Below are 21,459 nucleotides of genomic sequence, written 5' to 3'. Positions count from 1 at the left end.
ACTTATTTGCTTGTTTGTTTTGCCAGTGTTATTCCTTGTTGTCCTTTGTGTTTTCAAGTGTAGGCCTATGGCTCGGCTTCCCCTCGCCACATCGGCGCATTATGTTCTATTTTGTCACCAGCCTATTACTGTGACATGTTCAGTTTTTACTTTGTAGCATTGCTTTCACATTTTCAGTTTAGTTCCCTAGTATAGTTTCAGATACTGTTTGTCATGGTTCCGTGTCAGCCAGAGCTGCTGTTGCCTCTGGATCTGTCATTATTGCCATTCAGTATTAACCATTGCTCAATTATTATTTTGGAGCACTGTCCGTTCAGCACCACAACTGTGTTTCCCCACCGCTTAGTATTTATTTGGCATGTTTAATGGCAGTAGTAATGGCAGTAGTAATGGTTAGTTATAAAAAAAGTAATTAAAAAAAGTATTTACAAAAGCCCTCATGGTAAGGGAGCATGTGTACCTCGGTGAACCCGAAGAGCTACGCCGGTGGGAGGGAACTCCTGTCAGGTTTTACCAAACTGGACAGGTCGTGGGCAAGGATTCAGACAAAGCACAGTCAAACAACCTCTCTTGAGGAACCCAATACATTTCTATGAGAAAATTCATAATTTAAAGGCCCACATGGCAGGCGGCAGTCATCTTGAAAAAAAAAAATGCCGCCTTGAAATTTCAAGTAGCTGTGGCTGGCTTATTGTCAAGTGACCCACAGATACTGCTCATGCCAGTTTTTATGCGTATATGACCCAATAAACCATTGTATCACTTAACTGCTCCACTAAGGTGTCGGCCATCTTGAAAAATGGCCGCTATCTTGGAATTTCAAGTAACTGTGCGTTGCTTATTGTCAAGTGACCTACAGATACTGCTCATGCCAATGTTTATGCTTGTATCACCAAATAAACCATTATATCATTCAATTGCTCCACTAAGGTGTCGGCCATCTTGAAAATGGCCGCCATCTTGGAATTTCAAGTAACTGTGGGTGGGTTATTGTGAAGTGACCCACAGATACTGCTCATGCCAATTTTTATGCTTGTATCACCAAATAAACCATTATATAATTTAATTGCTCCACTAAGGTGTCGGCCATCTTGAAAAATGGCCGCCATCTTACACTTTCAAATGTCTCTGACAATTTTCTTGATAAGTGACCCATGGAGACTGCTCAGGCCAATTTTTATGCTTGTATCACCAAATAAACCATTATATCATTCAATTGCTCCACTAAGGTGTCGGCCATCTTGAAAATGGCCGCCATCTTGGAATTTCAAGTAACTGTGGGTGGGTTATTGTGAAGTGACCCACAGATACTGCTCATGCCAATTTTTATGCTTGTATCACCAAATAAACCATTATATAATTTAATTGCTCCACTAAGGTGTCGGCCATCTTGAAAAATGGCCGCCATCTTACACTTTCAAATGTCTCTGACAATTTTCTTGATAAGTGACCCATGGAGACTGCTCAGGCCAATTTTTATGCTTGTATCACCAAATAAACCATTATATCATTCAATTGCTCCACTAAGGTGTCGGCCATCTTGAAAATGGCCGCCATCTTGGTATTTCAAGTAACTGTGGGTGGGTTATTGTGAAGTGACCCACAGATACTGCTCATGCCAATTTTTATGCTTGTATCACCAAATAAACCATTATATAATTTAATTGCTCCACTAAGGTGTCGGCCATCTTGAAAAATGGCCGCCATCTTACACTTTCAAATGTCTCGGACAATTTTCTTGATAAGTGACCCATGGAGACTGCTCAGGCCAATTTTTATGCTTGTATCACCAAATAAACCATTATGTCATTCAATTGCTCCACTAAGGTGTCGGCCATCTTGAAAAATGGCCGCCATCTTGGAATTTCAAGTAACTGTGGGTGGGTTATTGTCAAGTGACCAACAGAGACTGCTCATGCCAATTTTTATGCTTGTATCACCAAATAAACCATTATATCACTTAACTGCTCCACTTAGGTGTCGGCCATCTTGAAAAATGGCCGCCATCTTAAAATTTTAAATGTCTCGGACAATTTTCTTGTCAAGTGACCCATGGAGAGTGTTCATGCCAATTTTCACGCTTGTATCATAAACTGAAAGATTATATCACTTAGCCGCTCCACTATAACACTAAGTGCAACTGACCGTTCGCAAAACTCCTCCCCCGAAAGCTCATCGTTAAATCATACCTAGCAACCGTTACTAAGAGAGTAGGGTCCGACAAGCTTTGAGCTGAGTTTAGCAGGAGTTGTTTTTTCCCCCTTTTCCAAAACTCCTAGAACAAGAGGAGCATTGCTGGCTGTGGATTAGACAGTGTGTGAGAGCCCTCTCCCAACTTAATATCTCAAAGATCAAAAGACACACAAATGACTGCTCCAAGTCAAGCTGCTAGCTAGCTAACATGAGCTAAATAACGTTTGTCTAGCTGTTTGATAAGATAACCAAACCGGATTTACCAGCTATGGTTCCTGTCAACTAGTATTATTACCACTACTAGTGCAGAACCAGTCCAGTAAACTAATGTTCACGACAGTCTGTAAAATTAGGACGCTGAGCTGGCGAGTGATGTTGCTAGGAGCTTAACATTATACAGGGTATATACATTGTACAGTATTAAAAGCTAGCGCCACTGAATCCCACATCGGCCGGCTATTTGCCAACATTCAATCAAAAATTCACATTAACTCTGAATATAAATGGTTGTTTCCAATTAAGTGTTGTGAAACTAGAGTCTAACTTATCTTTCAAGCCGTATATTGTATTAATCATGTCAGTTAGCCTCAGCAAAAGGACACTAATGGCAGTGAATTAGCCTAGCGCTCTTGTTTTCATTCGTTTTGTTTTAATATTTGTAGCATTTTGTGAATGGAGAGCCGACCTCTCGGAGGTAACCATAGACTGTAGAGGTAACGCTAACACATCGCCGGTCACCTCATGGCTGCTGATGATCCTGGAAGGTTGACGGACATAGCAACAGTAACTAAGACGGCTGAGCTTTGCAAACGGTCAACTTTAAAATCTCAATGTGCAGGTTTCAAAGAGATTTAATGGGTTGAAAGCAGGCGGCAACCTCTGGGTCTGAGCAAGTAGACAAACCAGGAAGCGCCTTAAGCTGCATTCTACCGAAAATTCCTGTAGGGGGCGCCAAGTTTGGCTGCAAAAAAATATGTCCATTCATTTCAGTGCAAAATGAGATAACTTCTAACTTGATTTATTACCTCAGAAATGTTTTTTAGAAAACACTATGGTCTCAATCGCTAGTAAAAAAATCTTCTTCCAAGACAATTTCATGTTAATAGTTCAGATAATGGCCCCATTTAGAAGAAAGTAGAAGATAAAGAATCAAATGATTTGGGGCGTCGCTACCTTTGATTGACAGGTCACTAACAAGGCGAGCCGTTAGTGACGGCTGAACTCAATGCTTCCAACGGGCAGTCAACAAACCAATGGGTGACGTCACAGTGACTACATCCATTATTTATATACAGTCTATGGTTGAAAGAAGTCTATGTTTTATTTCTCATTATCAAAGTTGTGTGATTAGGAGGTTTTAAAAACGCTGGAGTGGAATAAAAAAAATGATCAACAATTCTTGAACAACAATTCTTTCGCTTAAAAAAAAAAAAATGTTTCTTGGACTAGATAATCAAACTGGTCTGAGGTTTATTTTAATCTGCATTAGTTTACAAAACAACCAGTGGAGTGCAGCAAGTACTACTGAACCAGTCGGGACATTTTTTACACACGTTCTCTCTTATACATAAACTTCATCAAATGATGTTTGTCACAAACACTCAGACATAAAAATGTTCTTATAATTGGATGAAGGTGAAGATCAACGGCTTTTGTTTCCAAGGTCACACACACACACACACACACACACACACTATCTCGCTCGCTCAGGGCTGCATGCGAATGGCTCCATCCAGTCTGATGACCTCGCCGTTAATCATGGGGTTCTCAGCCAGTGATGTCACCAAGTGGGCAAACTCTGCGGGGTCTCCCAGTCGCGAGGGAAAGGGCACCTGGCGGGCCAGAAAGGAGCGCACCTTCTCTGGAAGGCTCGCCAGGAGGGGGGTGGAGAACAAACCTGGAGGAAGAAAGAAATGTAAATTATAATACTGGTCAAAGTTAAGATACTCAAGTAAAAATGCAAAAATTACAAAATACTAATTTCTTTTTCTTCTTGTATTAATTTCATTTGACTTTTTCTAATTTTTGTTTTCATGTGACGTATTGGATAATTGGACATCTTTAAGCCTTAAACATTTTAAAAAAGAGACAGTAGAGCATCATGAGACGAAATGTTTGGGAATCACTGGTGTTACCTAAAATAATGTATTCAACGAAAAATTTTATTCATAAAGGTAACTTAACTCAAAATCTTGGATAAATGTGGAGTAATAAGTACATATTTTCCTCTGAAATGTTATGAGTAAAAGTAGAATAAAATGGAAATACCTAAAAACTAGAGCTGCACGATTTGGAAAAAAATACCTAATCGCAATTATTCTACTTCATTGCCATTCAAGGACCGACAGAAAGTTCAAACTCTGGAATAAAAATGGAATTTATATATTCAACACTTCTTCAAGTGCCCACAAGTGTCATGAATATTGGGGGGGGGGGGATTGGTCATATTGTACATATTGAAGTATTGTCATGTCTCCAGCCTCTCCTGTCCTCTCTGCTCTGTGTAAACAGCCTCTCCTGTCCACTCCTCTCAGCTCTGTGTAAACAGATTTTCAGAATATTCAGAAACAGAATATTTGTCACGTGACCGTTGGTCTCAGCAGAATCAATCATGTCTTCACAGTGTCTCTGAGGAGCAGAATTTAATGTTTTTAACAGGATCTGGTTAGTGCAAACGCTTTATTTTTGGTGAATTTTTAAATGAGACAAACTGATTGACAGAAATATCACAATTTTAACTTTTGTTTAGGTTACATTTTCCCAAAAAAAACTTAATTAGACACGATACATGATCTAAAGTTCAAACTGATGATAACACCTGTTTTTAGAGTTTCTTTCTATGATTAACTGTGATTTTTTTGGGAGGAATTTTTAAAGAAAACAAGAAGTTTTTGACTATTTTTGTTTTTAAGAAAGACAGTGTTATGAATGAATGAACAAGAGATAAATATTTTTTAAAATATACAACTACTGTTAATATTACTGTTGAGTATTAAGACAGACATGAGGATATTTCTTTTTAAAAAGACACTGACTGTAATTAATAAATAGGCCTAACAAAAGAGAAAAACTCTTACTGCTAATATTACCGTTCAATATTAAGACAGAAATTACAAGGAATGTTTATAACATAAATAAAAATGAAAATATATTAAGATTTGGATATGTGGCATCCTAATGGATATGTTTTATTTTTTTTAAATGTGCAATACAGCTGATATCGGCTTGTAACGGCTTTTTTTCTTGTGTGACTTTACCTTAAATCCATACAAATAAACAAAGTGTAAAAATGTTGTGGACATGTTTCCTTCCCTAAAGTTGGTGCACTAACCGGGAGCTATGGTGAGGACTCGGATGCCCATTGGCGCCAGATCTCGTGCGATGGGGAGAGTCATTCCAACGATGCCGCCTTTAGAAGCCGAATATGCTGCCTGGCCGACCTGGGGAGAAAGTTTCTAAAAGTTTATAAACTGATCAACCACTTAGTTTGTAATTTTTTTGTTCGTTTGTGTGCGTTTTAAAGTGACCTGTCCGTCAAAGGCCGCCACACTGGCCGTGTTGATGATGCAGCCTCTGTGTCCATCTGCATCAGGCTCGTTCTTACACATCTGACCCACAGCGAGACGAATCACATTAAAGGTTCCTGCAATGTTCACCTACAGAAAACACACAAGCGAAAAGTCCAGTGGTGGAAGAAGTACTCAGAACTTTAAGTGAGTAAAAGTCCTGCATTCAAAATCGTCATTAAACCTCTGAACCCCGAACAGCTTCAGGGTGACACAATTTAATTACTATGGCCTTTTTTCACTAGAATACATAAAATCTATATAAATCCATAAATCCAGCAGCTCTATGGAATAGGGATGTAACCATTACCGGTATGACGATAAACCGCGGTAAAATTCCCAAGGGTTAGTACTACTGTTACCACAACTGATTAACGTAAAACTCACGGTGATACTGCTCATTTCCTGGAGAAGCAGTAGCACCTGAACAGCACTCGCTCAGAAGCGGCTGCACATGCGCAGTTTGCACCGTCTTTCCTGTGATAACATGGCTGAAAGCACCGGTGCTTGGGGCTGTTCCAGTTCTGAAAAATCTGAGTATGTTAACCCTGAAATGAGGGAAACACCTAGTTTCAGAAAGGGAGGTAACTACAGCTCTGGCCGAGTTGCCACGGTAACTGACTCGGAGAGCCTAACCTTGTCGCAAGTAGGTTTTCTCAACAAACTGAGTTTCTCTCCGTCTCCGCCCTCTTTCAGAGACAGACACACCGTTTCATTTCCTCACTGTTGCCGCCACTAACTGTGCACATCGCCCATCGCTTTTTGTAAACAAACTGGCATGCTAACTGTACACAGAATGTCTGCCGCTGATCGTAAACAAGCCGCTGTCGCTAACTATGCACAGAGTGCAAACACTGCTGCAGCACAGACTGTACTGCTACAGAGCTAACTGTGTAGCCTATTAGCACTGAGCTACTGTGCAGCATTACTGCTGCTCTGTCGCACGTCACTATCATCTCCTCCACCTCGTTCTGCAACGCCAGACTGCACTGTGAAAGGGATTGTGTACATCCACATTAATATGTTTAATAATTGTTTAATATGTTAGTGTTTGCACATTTGATTTCTACCTAAGGTACAACAACCACTGAAAGTGTCCTTCCTGTAACAGTTCTTCTGACATGTGTAAGACTAGATCTCATACATGAGCACTGAATGTGAAGATAAGTATATTTATCTACTTGCCCAAAGTGCAGTTACCTCTTATGGCCACAAGGTGCCATCTTGCACAATTTTCACATTTATTTATGGTATTATTTTAATGTTTCTGCCACATTACTTTGTTTAAAATGGTAGTGTTGCTTTCATATGCACAATTGATTTCTACTTAAGGTACATAAAAGAGTGAGTTTTCTTTCTGTACCAGTTCTTGAATCTGTAAGACTAGATCTAGTCTTGAGCAGTGAATGTAAAGAAAAGTATTCTTTTTTAAAATAAAACTTGGTTAAAAGTGTGTGTGTAGTACTTTTTGAACATTTTTGAACACATTGAACAATACGGTGATAATATTGACAACCATGATCATTTTGGACAAGATAACGGTGATATGAAATTTTCATATTGTTTCATCTCTACTATGGAATCAGCACAATCATGGCAAGAAGTGGGAACAACTCAATCATGTCAAGAAAAAAAAGTTGAATTTCTCTGATTAAAAAAAAAGCTGGAATAAAATGGAATTTATACTCCAAGTGCCCACAAGTGTCATTAATATTAGAAAAAATTGTGTCCCCACATGTTGTAAATATTTAAGTATTGTCATTTCTCCTCTCCTCTGTATAAACAGCCTCTCCTGTCCTCTCCTCTCTGGTCTGTGTAAACAGATTTTCAGTGAATATTTGTCACGTGACCGTTGGTCTCAGCAGAATCAATCATGCCTTCACATTGGTCCTCATTTATCAAACAAGTCTACGTCAGAAAGTGAGCGTAAAGTGGGCGTAAGATCATTTCTACACAAGCCTCTGCATTTATCAATTTGGACATGATCGGAGGGTACGATCAGATCTCACGTCTGCTCTCAGCTCGTGTACGCAAATTTGAGTCAGCGTGAAGTCCACACGTCTGAGTCGGAGAATTAATCTTAGACTATTGTATCGATGCCTGGAGCTGATAAAACTCTTTGGTGTTTTGTTTTTTAATGGTGACAAAGCAAAACATGTTTAGACTACATAATTTATCATTAAAACATAATCCAAATATAAATACACCCTGCGATCGTTAAATTCTTTAAACAGAATACCAGCCGAGGATATTAAATGTTGTTGTCTTCTGCTGTTTACCGTTATCCTGCTGGACAAACTCTAGAGGCGAGCCATCTGAATCGGGTATATATTAGGGCGTGACATTTAAATGACGCTTGTTTCGAGCCGCCACATTTAGCCGATCATTTTTACACTGTGATTGGAGAGATACGATCGTTTGATAAATCCCACGTGAACCCTGTCATAAGACGAAATATACGCTCAGATCTGCGCTCGTCTGATAAATGTATGGTACATTTTTAAGTGAGACGTAGAATAAACTGATTCTGATGAAAAGACCTCACAATTTAAAGCTTTGTTTTCGTCACTTTTTCCCCACGGAAACTTGTCAGCCATGATCCGTTCAAGGATGGTTGGAAAAAAATTAAACTCTGATGATAATGCCGGTTTCCTTTTATGACAAGTTTATTTTTGGTTTAAAAAAAAAAGGAAAACTTTTCTGAAGGTTCAGAGGGTTGAGCAGCTAAGAGAATCATCACCTGAAGGAACTTTAACTTTAAAAGTCTTCAATGTGCAGTAAAATGCTTCCCGTTATTAAAGTTGTACTTGATCACACAGCTGCGACGTGTTGTGTTGTAGCATCGGCTCGTTCTGTGCAACTTACATTGATCACACGCTGGAAGTCCTCCAGGGAGTGAGGGCGGTCCTTGTTAAAGTTGTAGGTTTTAGCGGCGACAGCGATGCCGGCACAGTTAACGGCAAGGTCCAACCTCCCAAACTTCTCTCTGGCCAGAGACACAGCCGACTGCACATCTGCCTCCGATGTCACCTGAGAATTAAAAAAAAAAATTAAAAATCAAAGTTTTAATGCAACAAAGATGCAATGAGCACCCAAGCTGCTTCAGACCGACCTTTATTAGTTTTTTAATGCTTCTTATGTTTTTAACTGGATGATTGAATTTATCTATCAATTTTTTATCTTTTATAAAACAAACAATCAAACAAACAAACAAAATAAAATATATATCAGTGAATATCGGTGTGGGTGTTAATGTTTTCGGATCTCATAATAACAAAATAATAATATATAATATAATAAATAATTAAATCTAATTAAATAAATAAATAAACATAAAATAGGTATCAGTGATATATCGGTGTGGGTTTACATGTTTTCGGATGTCATAATAATAACAAAATAATATAAAATATAATAAATAATTAAATAAAATGGATATTGACCTATCGTGTCGGTGTACATGTTTTCGGATCTTATAACAACTTTAAAAAATGATATAATAAATGATAACAATTAAAATAATTTGATTTAACTAAATAAATATAAAATAGATATCAGTGATGTATAAAAAACAGTTTTACATGACTAAGTGTGGGACTACTTCACCAAGGACTCATTAACTTACTTATAATATTTAGTATTGTCATGCATACTGATTCTGTATGAGCGGTTTTATCTGTTTTGGACTCACATCTGCAGGAGCGAAGGCACAGCGATCCCCCAGACTGGCAGCCAGAGCTGGTCCGTCAGAGGAGGGCAGGTCCAGGATCACAGCAGATGCTCCGCTCTGGACCAGACGCTCCACAGTGGCTCGGCCCAGACCAGATGCACCACCAGTTACCAGACCCACCATACCCTACACACAAACAGAGTGTCGTACAGGAAACAGAAAAAAATAATTTAAAAAGTAAAAACACGAGAAAGTGACAGGAGACAATAACACTTCTGATTAATGCAAAATGCATCACTTCAGAATATTCTTACTCGTGCGATAATCGTTTGTCTCTCCTTACAGACCTTCCCACTTTATGTTGATAAAATGCAATTTAATGCAAAAACCACGTAGGTTTTCTCATGCATTAAAATGTGCCATTTCACCCTACTGCATTGAATATCTGTGCACACTGGGGTCCCTAAACAGTGTGTGAGCTGCATAAATCGGGTCTGACTGGAAAGCTGAGACTGTGGATTCAATAAGCCCAATTTTCTTTATGTGTCTCAAGTGAGTGAAACTTGAGCTCAGTGTATAAAATGAGCTGCTGTGACCTCTAGGATAATCACAGCCTCATGAAACTTTACAACCCCAATCTAGAGACCTAGAGCATTCAGAGGAGGAATGGCTTTACACACTATGTTCACAATAAGGGGCTTTCCCAGCAGTTTAGAGAAAAGATGTGCTTGCCATCTAATCGCAGAAAATACAAAATAACCTTCAAAATGTCAAACGTTTTTGAAACCAAATCACAACATGGATTTCGCTGTGGTGTTCCAAAGGTCTTGGTGTATGAATGTTATTTTCTGAGAGGTTTTTAACCATTTTAATCCTTTCATAATATCTAATAATTCATCAACTTAAAAATTGCCGCACCAACTTACGGGAGAGGAAATGGACTCCAGAAAGCAAACTATTCAAGTTCTGAACCCTTGTACACTTTAATAGGTTTATTTAATAGATTTTTTTTGATTCATTAAAGCCGATTATCTGGTCTCAGTTCAACTCCCAGGTGAGTTTAGGTCTTTGTAGGACAGTACAGTACTTGAGCAAATATGCATAATATTGTTAATATCCACCAGCGCGAAAAGCTCGAGCGAACTGAATCATGCATTTTAATTTAGCTGGACCAAAAAATAATTAAAACTCTTATCTCAAATGTCTGTGTAAGCGGGACAGACAGAGGTTAGCAAACTGCTGTTTGGACCCCAACATGTTAGCTTCACAATCAAACTTCAAAACTACGAGAATAATAGTCTAACAGGGAGAAAATAAACACACGTAAGTCACATCAGAAGCGTATTTAAAGTCTAACGCATCTCATACAGTGATATTAGATCATAAAAGTGATGCAGAGTGGCGCGGTTACAGGTTTTTCTTTTTATCTCCTCACCTTGACACACCGAATGTTCGCCATGTTGGTTTAAGGCAGGACGTCTGATCCTCGTTGGTTAGACGCGTGGATGACGCAGCCGGATATATCATGAATGCCACGCCCACTTTTGGTCTGATTTGAACAATCGGTGAGCGTTTCAGGGAGCGTCCCCCTATGCGCGTCACCTGGTGTTGTCCAATCACAGCAGCTCCACAAGAGCAGCTCAGCCGACCAACTGATGGAGATTTTAACTTTTTTCTTCTTTTTAACAAGATTAGTTTATAAACAGAAAGGCAATTATAACAGCTATAAGCCTTGTGTGAATGACTGTTAAATTACACACGACCATATATATTTGTATGCAATAACCCTGAATGTTTTTTGTTGACAATTTTTGATTTAGATTTACAGATAACACAATTCATCTTCCCATTTATATACATTTTTTGCATTCCAAGTTTAAATTTGATGTTATTTTAATTTGCTTATTTATTCTTTAACTTTTGTTTCAGCACTCCTATTTATTAACTCTTCAATTCCTTTTTCCTTTAAAAAAAAGAAAAAGTTAATGTATTTATATTTTTTTCCTTCATTTGAAATACCAGAGCAAAAAGTTGCACCTATGCCACACTTTTGTTAGGCCCCCAATTTTCATGGCAAAATGTATAAATTATAATTAAACAGGGGGAAGTGCAATGGAAAAATACATGAATAAATAAATACAATTATTTTAAACATCTATATATATACACGCATTAAAACTACATTTAAAAAAAAGAATAAATCTTAAGTAAAAAAAACAGTTTAGAAAGTTTTAACAAGGTAACTGCTTATTTTATCAGTGGTGGAATGTAGATCTTGCATGTCTCAGGTAATAGTGAAGAAAAACCGATTATAATTTGTATTATTAATCTCAGACAGCTACATAACTAAAATGATCAGATCATGGTGGTGGATGTACAATATAACAATACATGAAATACTGTAAATTTCCCCTTTGTGGGACTCAAAGGATAATAAATCTTACATTACCCTCTTGAATGAAATAGAGTAGAAGTATAAAGGAGCAGAATCTGTAAATACTCAAGTGAAGTACCTCAGAAGCGAACTTGGGTAGAGAACTTAAGTAAATGTACTTTGACCCAATCTGTTTCATCTTTATGGTCCATCCTTATTTGACTCACTCAGGCTAAAATGAATTACTCAATAAAACAAAGCTCATAAACAACATTTACAGTTATAAAATATGTTCTTTTTATTTTTAAGTGGATGCAAAATACAGCATTTAAAATATTTAATCATTTGATCTTTCTGCAAAGATTTCAGGCACAATTTCACTTTATTTCTGGGTAAATGGAGACCAGAAATAAAAATGTATAGTTATTCAATTTACACAATTAATTTTTTAGTCCCAACAACAATCAAAAAATTATATATATATATTTAATTCACTCCAACAATTCTCGGGTTTAAATTTTACAGTTAGATTGTTGGTTTCATTGACCAAACTTATTGAGGACAAAATCTGCCAAAAAAAAAAAAAAAACTCAATAAAGTAATATGTCATTAAATGCACTAAAAGTAATATTACAAATAAATGCAAGCATTTATTTATACACACATTTCTTTTTAGACAGAAATCATTTTTTGTTTTAATTTGGAAAAGAATATGTCCTTTAAAAAAAGTATACACATTTCTTTTTAAATGCATATTATTTTTCCCCTTTGCATTTCTCCCCATGTATTTCAATATTAATTAATTTAATTTAAATTATTATTTTTTTTCTTTTTAATAGTTTTGGTACATCCAATGCAATATTAATGTGTATGGAAGTAATTTAATTACTTGTATTTTTTATTTTGGCAGCTTTTGTCCTTCATGTGAATTTATCATGTAAAATAATTGGCAGACTAATCTGGTAAATTGCAGCTTTAATTTAGTTTAATATCACAGAAAAAAAACTTCAACAGTTAATTATCAAAACAAATGCAGATGAACTCCTGCAAATTAAAAAAACATTTATGCTCCAGTAAAATGTAAATAAATACAAAAACAATTGTCAAATACACATGTTCTAAGCAGAATCTAACCATTTACTAGCTCACCCAATACCTGCAGTGAAGGCTGTCAAAAATGTACAGTGTGCACATGTCTGCACACTGCAGACGCTGTAACAAGGTGCATTATGCTGCCACATTATGGAAGGCAGTAAGTTGTATAGTTGTATCTCCGAATTAGGGGTTGCAATATCCCACACCCCACAACAACACAACTTACTACCTCACCACAGCACAGCTACAGACACATCTGCAAGAAACACAAGACACTCCAATTTGTTGCATCCTACTGTAAGTTGGAATCTCTCATTTAAATGTCTACAATTAAGCTGCAACTTTAAGAGTAATAATATCACGTTTTCATTTATATTTATACTAGTGCATATTTTGCAGCTGGGGGATTCTCCTCCTGGAAAGACATGAGAGGCAGGTGGGCGTTCTCCGTCAGGCAGCTGATGGTTTAGGTTGCCGTGAGAAAGACAGTAGGCTGTATAGTTATCTCCCAGATCTGGTGTGATCCTAAAACTATACAAACTACTACCTCATCCCACAGCTCCCCCTTTTCTTCTCTGGAGCCCAGATTATTGAATATAATTACTTTTTTTTTTTTAAACTAACTGCACAACAGCAAATAAATGTGTCTTTCATATCTCACCTTACACTTTCACAACACTACATTTATATCCTCAGGGAACTAGTTATACTGTTGTTTTTATTACAATATTGTTTACTTTTATTTAGCTGTATTTATAATTTTGCACTTCATGCTTGCACTCAAAGTCATTACTCGTGTGTCTTGTTCCATTCCTGTTTTCACTGTATATTCATTGTTTTCTCTTACGAATTTATTTAAAAAAAAAAAAAAAAAGATACATTTTGTGGTTATAAATATCTTGTCGCAGTTGTGGGAAAATGTTTTTTTTTTTTTTTTAAATCAATTCACAGAAGTATTACAATTTTTGTCTTACAATTTTGTTTTTCTTTTAAAATGACTGAACCACAAAATTTTACCCGTTTAATTTTAAGCCAATATGGAGGTAGAAGGAAGTTTTTAATTTGGTCAAAGCAGTCTCAGCAGTGAGGAGTGAGGCAGAAGAAAAATTCTTGTCCCATTTGTGGGTAAATTATATGCCATATTTCTATTTGTTGCTATATTAAAATACTCTGCATTTTATCATCCTGGTTATTATTACTAATAATATTATTTTACTTCTCTACTTCTTTAACTGTGTGTGCTTATTTCAGTTTTTTTCTGCTTTCTGCAGAAACTAAATCCCTTCATATATAATTTTATCACGATACGATTCCGCAAATTATCATATTGAATTATCATTCTATAATACCGATTTATGCTAAATTTCTATTATGTTGCAATATTCATACACACAATGTTTCTAATGTATACATAATGTTGCTATCAATCACAGCCACTTTGCCATGTAACTTTGACTTTAATTGCTCTTGTATAGTTGATATTTTCTTAAATCTTTCATATCTGACAGCATAAGATGTGAGGTGACTAAATCCTCTTGTATAGCTCTAATTTATACTAGTTTTCTCTCATTTTTAGCTATAATTTACTCCACTATTTAACTGTGTTTGCTCATTTCTGTGTTTATGCAGCTGTAGAAACTGAATTCCCCCTCTGACGACTCATAAAGGTATAAATCATCATACATATCTGACAGATTAAGATATGAGGTGACAAAATCCTCTTACATAATTCATATGTATACTAATTTTCTCTTATTTTATCTGTTATTTAGGTCTCTATTTAACTTTGTGTGCTAATGCAGAAACTGAATTTCTCCTCTGAGGACTCATAAAAGGTATAAATTATCTTACATATCCGACAGAATAAGATGTGAGGTGACAAAATCCCCTTGTGGAGTATACATTTATACTAGTGCTTCTCAGATTTTTATCCTTTATTTACTCCTCTTTAAAACGGTGCTTGCTTTGTTTATGCAGCTGTAGAAACTGAATTCCCCCTCTGACGACTCATAAAGGTATACATCATCGTTCGTATTTGACAGATTAAGATGTGAGGTGACTAAATCCTCTTATATAGTTCATATTTATAATAGTTTTCTCTGATTTGTATCTATTCCTTATGTCTCTATTTAACTGTGTGTGCTCATTTCTGGGTTTATGCAGCTATAGAACCTGAATTCCTCCTCTGAGGACCAATAAAAGGAATAAATCATCTTACATATCTGACAGAATAAGATGAGAGATGACCAAATCCTCACGAAAAAAATGATGTCGCCTCCTCCTCCAGAGGCTCCCTGTCCTTGAGAAGGGTCTCCGGGGCCGGACGAGGACCTGGGGACAAGAAAAACATGCTATAATAATAAATAAAAGAGCAGGACACGGCGAGGTGGCCTCTCCAGCAGCAAATCACTGAGCGACCGCTAACGTTTTCTGAACCAGGTGAGGCTAACAGGCTAACCTGGGCTGCTTTTTCAAGCTACTTACTATTAGCTTCCAGGCTAATAAATCCATATTAACACCACGATGAAACATATTAGATAAAAACGGATGTACACTTATTGTGCGGTTGTTAATTTAGCTTCCAGTTGCAGCTCCAGCCCTGGAGGTTAGCTGGCCAGCGGGTTAGCCCCCAGTGTTAGCTGACAGCTAGCTGGAATTGGCGGTTCTCGACCTCTCAGTCCGCCCGCTGTCACATCCGCTGGCCGCCCGCACGTCTTCACAGGCCCCCGCAGCCACCGGAGACCGTCCGGGCCCCAGCCGGGAGGGATGTCCGGGTCGAGGCAGCCGTTACTCGCTCACGGTGTCGACCTTTGGTGGCAGTAAGCACCGCAGCAGCAGCAGCGATCATAGATATATATATAAACACTAGATGGCTCACGCACGCTGTTAGCCAATGGACACCGACGTCCTCGTGTGGCGGCCATCTTGCCACAGGCAGTTCACCCACTCATAACATCAGTAATTTAAATAACCATAGATTGATTCATTTTAAACAGAGTTCAAACGGTTTGGTTTGTTATAAAGCTCAGAGTTGTGGTTATGTTCCTGCATACTCAAGAATAATTTATATAAAAATGTATTCAAATGATCCTTGAGTATGCAGGAACATAATTTATATTAAAAAAAAATTAAAGTATTCTTGAGTGTGCAGGGACATAATTTATATAAAAATGTATTAGAATTATTTTGAGTATGCAGGAACATAACCACAATTCTGAGGTTTATAACCAAACAGTTTGAAAATCGGTTTAAAATGAATCAATGGTTATAAATGCGACGTGAACAGTAGACTGATGTTATGAGTGGGTGAGCTGCCTGTGGTAAGATGGCCGCCATATAGGGACGCTGGTGACTCCGCCTCGAGCCATCTCGCCTTTCTCATAGATATCTATGGTTTCGATGGCTCGCTTCACCACGCCAAAAGTTACGTGACCGCCCCCAAACGAGGCCTCGCTACGTCACGCTCGTGTCAGAGAGGTGTCGCGCTTTTTTTTTATTATGAAAAGTATAATAAATAAAAACAAAATAAACAAACAAACAAAAGACAAAATGAAAAGTCGTTATTATAAATAATGCTAGTAATAAACAATATCAAAGCAAACAAAATAAAAAGAAAGCTGTTTAATAATTATGAAAAAATAAAAAAATAAAAACAAATTAACTAATTAAAAAAATACAACAAAATAAACAAATACATTTTAAAAACAAGAAAAAAAAACTCTTTTTCAATCCAAAAGGGAAAGTAAAATTTTAAAAAAGGAAATACAAAATAATCGAATAAATACTTTTGGGGGAAAGGGTATTAGTTTTTTTTAATTAAAAAATAAATCAAATATATATTAAATTATATAATATACAGTCATGGAAAAAAATATTAGACCACCCTAGTTTTCAAAAATCATTATCAAGAAAACCAAGGAATGGCTAGATATCAGCTCTTAAATAAAACTCTTATCAGCTATTTTTGTTATATTTGTCCAAACAAATGTACGTTTAGTTGTATCTGGCAATAAAATGAAGAAATTGAAGAGAACAAGGGTGGTCCATTCACCTTTTCCATGACTGTATATTATATATAAATATAAGTATTATTTGGGTGAGTTCCATATTAAAAAATGTTTTGCAATATCTTTGCAATACAAAACTACTCAGGAAAAACCTCACGTGCAATAATATCCACGGAACTCTCCTGTCTGTATCGACTGAATCTCCCCACTGCCGGATAGTCTTGTCTTATTGATAGAAAGATATAATGCATATAACCTCAACTCTGGCATTGTCAAATTATTTAATGGTTTTGTCTCCTTTTGTCATGTATTTAACCACATCTGTTCACTGTACATGAAGGACTACTCAGTTACCTGAATCACAACTGAAATATGGACTGGTGCAATATTTGTTAAATGTTTTAAGCTCATGACACTGCTTGGTAAATTTGATTTGTGAAAATGTAAATTTGCCAAATCATGCCTTTGTTTAACAGTGTTTCCACTTTATTACATTAATATAACCAACCATTTGTTTATTTGTCTAGCATGTATTGTAACCATTAAGTAGGGCAAGTAAAAATTCCCTTTTGTATAATTTAGGAAATTCCACATTAATTTGAAAAAAAAAAAATTTGCCAACTTTCCTACCCTTTAGATTTTTTTTAAAACACTAGATCATGAAATTGAGATTTAAAAATTCAAAGCTGCAAATTTAGTATTCGCAGTTTGCCAGTTCTGCTGAACATGTTCAACACCACCGCCCCCCTGTGGCAAAAGTGAGCAAAAGCCTCTTAGTGAGCATCACATAACCATTTAAGGCAGATCCGTTTTAAATGTCAAAAGTGACAATATGAAGAAAGCAAAGAACATGTTAAATCAAGGAACCTTTATTTTTTGACAACATTCAAAAGGCACAGATCAGAGATCTATAAAAAGGGAAATGTTTGCCTGTTTAATACTCCTCTCCGTCATCATCCTCATCCCCCACAGAATCAGCCCCCACCTCTTCATAATCCTTCTCCAGAGCGGCCATGTCCTCTCTGGCCTCAGAGAACTCTCCCTCCTCCATACCCTCACCTACATACCAGTGAACAAAGGCACGCTTTGCATACATCAGATCAAACTTGTGGTCAAGCCGAGCCCAGGCCTCTGCAATAGCAGTGGTGTTGCTCAGCATGCACACAGCCCTCTGGACCTTGGCCAGGTCTCCACCAGGAACTACAGTGGGGGGCTGGTAGTTGATGCCCACCTTGAAACCAGTGGGGCACCAGTCCACAAACTGGATGCTGCGCTTGGTCTTGATGGTGGCGATGGCAGCGTTAACATCTTTGGGCACCACATCACCACGGTACAAAAGGCAACAAGCCATGTATTTGCCGTGGCGAGGGTCACATTTCACCAGCTGATTGGCTGGTTCAAAGCAGGCGTTGGTGATTTCTGACACCGTTAACTGCTCATGGTAAGCCTTCTCAGCAGAGATGACGGGGGCATAGGTGGCCAGAGGGAAGTGGATACGGGGATATGGCACCAAGTTGGTCTGGAACTCTGTCAGATCAACATTGAGGGCACCATCGAAACGAAGGGAGGCAGTGATAGAGGACACAATCTGACTGATTAACCTGTTCAAGTTGGTGTACGAGGGACGCTCAATATCAAGGTTTCTACGGCAGATATCATAGATGGCCTCGTTATCGACCATGAAGGCACAGTCAGAGTGCTCCAGGGTGGTGTGGGTGGTCAGGATAGCGTTGTAGGGCTCCACCACAGCAGTGGACACCTGGGGAGCTGGATAGATGGAGAACTCCAGCTTGGACTTCTTGCCGTAGTCGACAGACAGACGCTCCATCAGCAGGGAGGTGAAACCAGAGCCGGTGCCACCTCCGAAGCTGTGGAAGACCAGGAAGCCCTGAAGGCCGGTGCACTGGTCGGACTGGGGACAGAAACGGAGACAAATATGAAATAGAGTAATGGCATGCTTTACCACACAGCTTTTGTATTAGCCCTGTACAATGCACAGTCTATACTGTAAATTTTGCCACCATCTTTTTTTATTAAACTGTACAACTAATTTAATTACATGTTATTCTTATTTTTTGTGCAACAAAATGCCTAGGCAGATTATGAATACACTAGGCAATAAAATGGATTAATTTAATATTGGAGTTCTGCTCTGAATACACCCACCAGTTTGCGGATCCTGTCGAGCACAATGTCGATGATCTCTTTGCCGATGGTGTAGTGTCCACGGGCGTAGTTGTTGGCAGCATCCTCCTTGCCAGTGATCAGCTGCTCAGGGTGGAACAGCTGGCGGTAGGTCCCAGAGCGCACCTCATCTAAAAAGGGAATAAGTATGTTTACGGAGGGTGGTAGTGACATGGGGTAAAAAAAAAAAAAAATTATATACCAAACCATCAATATTTTAATTTGTATTTAATGTGTACCGATGACAGTGGGCTCCAGGTCGACAAAAACTGCTCTGGGGACGTGCTTTCCAGCTCCAGTCTCACTGAAGAAGGTGTTGAAGGAATCATCTCCACCACCGCTGGACATTCCACTGGGTTTCTGTCCGTCCGGCTGGATCCCATGTTCCAGACAGTAAAGCTCCCAGCAGGCATTGCCAATCTGGACACCAGCCTGACCAACGTGGATAGAGATACACTCACGCTGTAGAGAGGGGGGAAAAAAAACAAAAAAACATTTTATTTGTTGTTAAATCATGTAGACAGTTTGCGTAGCACTAAGGTTTTTTAAAATATAATTTCATAATAAGAATTTTCCTTGAAACACTTCAGCTGAGATTTGGGCAAGAAAGTGGTAACATCTGATTCAAGTTTTTATGGATTAGAAAGGGAAGCTCAAAGTTATGGATTATATACTTTACTAGACTATTGAATCTTTTGATCCATTGTGGTTATCTTAATTTTAAATTAAATGCTGAAGGCGACTCATATGTTGCTCCAGAGTGAATGAAAGATTTTAAAAAAGGAGACAAAAAGACTCTTGTTATGATCATCATGATTACAGCCACCTGACAGACATTAACCCTCTAGCGAGAAAACCCTTAAAGAGAGGCGGTCATATAAAAATGTACTTATACAATAGTGTGAAAAAAACATTTCCCCATTAAAGTTCTGTGGCTTAACAAACCAAACACAGCTGCGTTTTCATACAAAAGTAGGCCTTTTAAGATGAAATATAAAAGATCTATTAGGCTTCTAGTGAATGGTTTTTGTTTGAGCTCCGTGTGGTTGCAGTTTCATAAAGGGCAGGTCTCTTCAAACAGGCGGTAAAACACAGGAATGATGAAACTCTCCGACCTTTGCCAACTGGGTCACTGAACAGACAGGAAGCCCGGAAACTGACTTAACTTGAATGTGGCCTGTGGAGATACACTCAACTTCACTTTACAGTTAAAAAGCACCGACTGAACACGATGCTGCGTCAGACGGCCGCCATTTTAACCGTTCATATTTTTTTTAAAAGCCCGTTAAAGCTACTTATTCAAACAGGTAACGGTTATTTAAACTAACTTTAGCCGCCGGTTATGACCCACTTTCTGTTATGAAAAAAACAAAAACACGATTAAAAATATTTTTTTAAAGACAATAAAAGCTATATTTTCATACTCACCATGTTTCCTGAAGTGGTTTAATCTGTCTGTTTTTAGTGAAGAAGAGGGGGAAAAAGCGAAGTTAACCCTCACACTAGGCCTTTATGTGTCCAGCGTAAGAAGCAACTGATTTTAACGTCTCTGGGCGGGGTTATTTATACTGTGTTACCCGGGCAGAAAATGTGTGCTGATTGGGCAAATGTCACGTGTACTCGCTTCCTATTGGTTAAAATCAAATCGTCATAGCGCCACGAGTTCAACAGGAAAATGTGGCAATCATATAACATTCCCTTTCAAGATAAAAGCATTTATATTTATTTTGGTAGGTAAAGAACGAATAAAAATATTTTATTTTTTATACAATTAATTTTACTTTTAAGAAGAGACGGGTAGATCATAAACCAAACTTTTTCATCAAGAACTGCATCAATTGCACATATCAATAAGAGGAAATAAAACCAACTATGTTTTTGATCTTTTTTTTTCCATGGACCAATGAATGATTAAAAACAATGTTTTAATCCTTTTTATCTGCCTGTAATATTTTGCTAAATTTATTTGTATTATTTATTTTACTTAATAATAATAGTAATAATACATTTGTAATGCACCTTTCATTTTAAACAAAATCTCAAAGTGGTAGTGTGCAGAGTGGGAGATAAAAACAATGAAAATATGGGATAAAAACACAGATGGAAGCGAATGAAAACTTAGTTGTATTTAGAATGCTCCTATGAAGTTTTGCATATAAATATTGTTATAAATGTTAAATACGATACAGCACATTGGTACTGTTTTAATCATGACTATTTAATCTTTGCTCATTTACAGAGTAAACTATATGAAAGGTTTCATTATAATACGTTTTTTTTTTTAATTGCTAATGCTTTGTGAGTGCATTAAGAGTAGAAATAGAACAATATTGTATAGGTTAAGGGGCAGGTTCCGAAGATAAAGTGCTC

At 37.5% G+C, this 21,459-nt stretch overlaps 2 protein-coding genes across 2 annotated transcripts; both read right to left on the bottom strand.

The window, feature by feature from the left end:
* Window positions 1-3,646: 3,646 nt before the first annotated feature.
* hsd17b10 (hydroxysteroid (17-beta) dehydrogenase 10) lies at window positions 3,647-10,936 on the bottom strand. Its single transcript, XM_059334215.1, has 6 exons — window positions 10,865-10,936; window positions 9,451-9,615; window positions 8,625-8,789; window positions 5,721-5,849; window positions 5,525-5,633; window positions 3,647-4,090 (listed from the first exon to the last, which is right to left on the bottom strand). Exons 1-6 carry the CDS (start codon window positions 10,886-10,888, stop codon window positions 3,900-3,902), a joined length of 783 nt encoding a protein of 260 aa, XP_059190198.1. The 5' UTR covers window positions 10,889-10,936; the 3' UTR covers window positions 3,647-3,899.
* A 6,822-nt stretch (window positions 10,937-17,758) lies between these two features.
* LOC131971277 (tubulin alpha-1C chain-like) lies at window positions 17,759-20,638 on the bottom strand. Its single transcript, XM_059332636.1, has 4 exons — window positions 20,518-20,638; window positions 19,329-19,551; window positions 19,072-19,220; window positions 17,759-18,817 (listed from the first exon to the last, which is right to left on the bottom strand). Exons 1-4 carry the CDS (start codon window positions 20,518-20,520, stop codon window positions 17,840-17,842), a joined length of 1,353 nt encoding a protein of 450 aa, XP_059188619.1. The 5' UTR covers window positions 20,521-20,638; the 3' UTR covers window positions 17,759-17,839.
* Between the last annotated feature and the right edge of the window lie 821 nt (window positions 20,639-21,459).

This window comes from Centropristis striata, chromosome 5 (genome assembly GCF_030273125.1).
Source record: "Centropristis striata isolate RG_2023a ecotype Rhode Island chromosome 5, C.striata_1.0, whole genome shotgun sequence".
NCBI classification, from domain to species: domain Eukaryota; kingdom Metazoa; phylum Chordata; class Actinopteri; order Perciformes; family Serranidae; genus Centropristis; species Centropristis striata.
The sequence above is the reverse complement of the archived record's forward strand: the minus strand, read 5'-3'. Positions and strand labels throughout refer to the sequence as shown.

Bases quoted from the DNA above. Each gene is read 5' to 3' on its own strand.
- LOC131971277 (XM_059332636.1), bottom strand. The intron at 19,221-19,328 runs GTACACATTAAA...TTCCCTTTTTAG, and splicing joins CCTGGAGCCCACTGTCATCG to ATGAGGTGCGCTCTGGGACC. The intron at 18,818-19,071 runs GTGGGTGTATTC...TTCTGTCCCCAG, and splicing joins TCGACAGGATCCGCAAACTG to TCCGACCAGTGCACCGGCCT.
- hsd17b10 (XM_059334215.1), bottom strand. From the start codon at position 10,888: ATGGCGAACATTCGGTGTGTCAAG. The intron at 8,790-9,450 runs GTGAGTCCAAAA...TTTAATTCTCAG, and splicing joins GTGCCTTCGCTCCTGCAGAT to GTGACATCGGAGGCAGATGT. The intron at 4,091-5,524 runs GTTAGTGCACCA...TTCTTCCTCCAG, and splicing joins AGTCCTCACCATAGCTCCCG to GTTTGTTCTCCACCCCCCTC.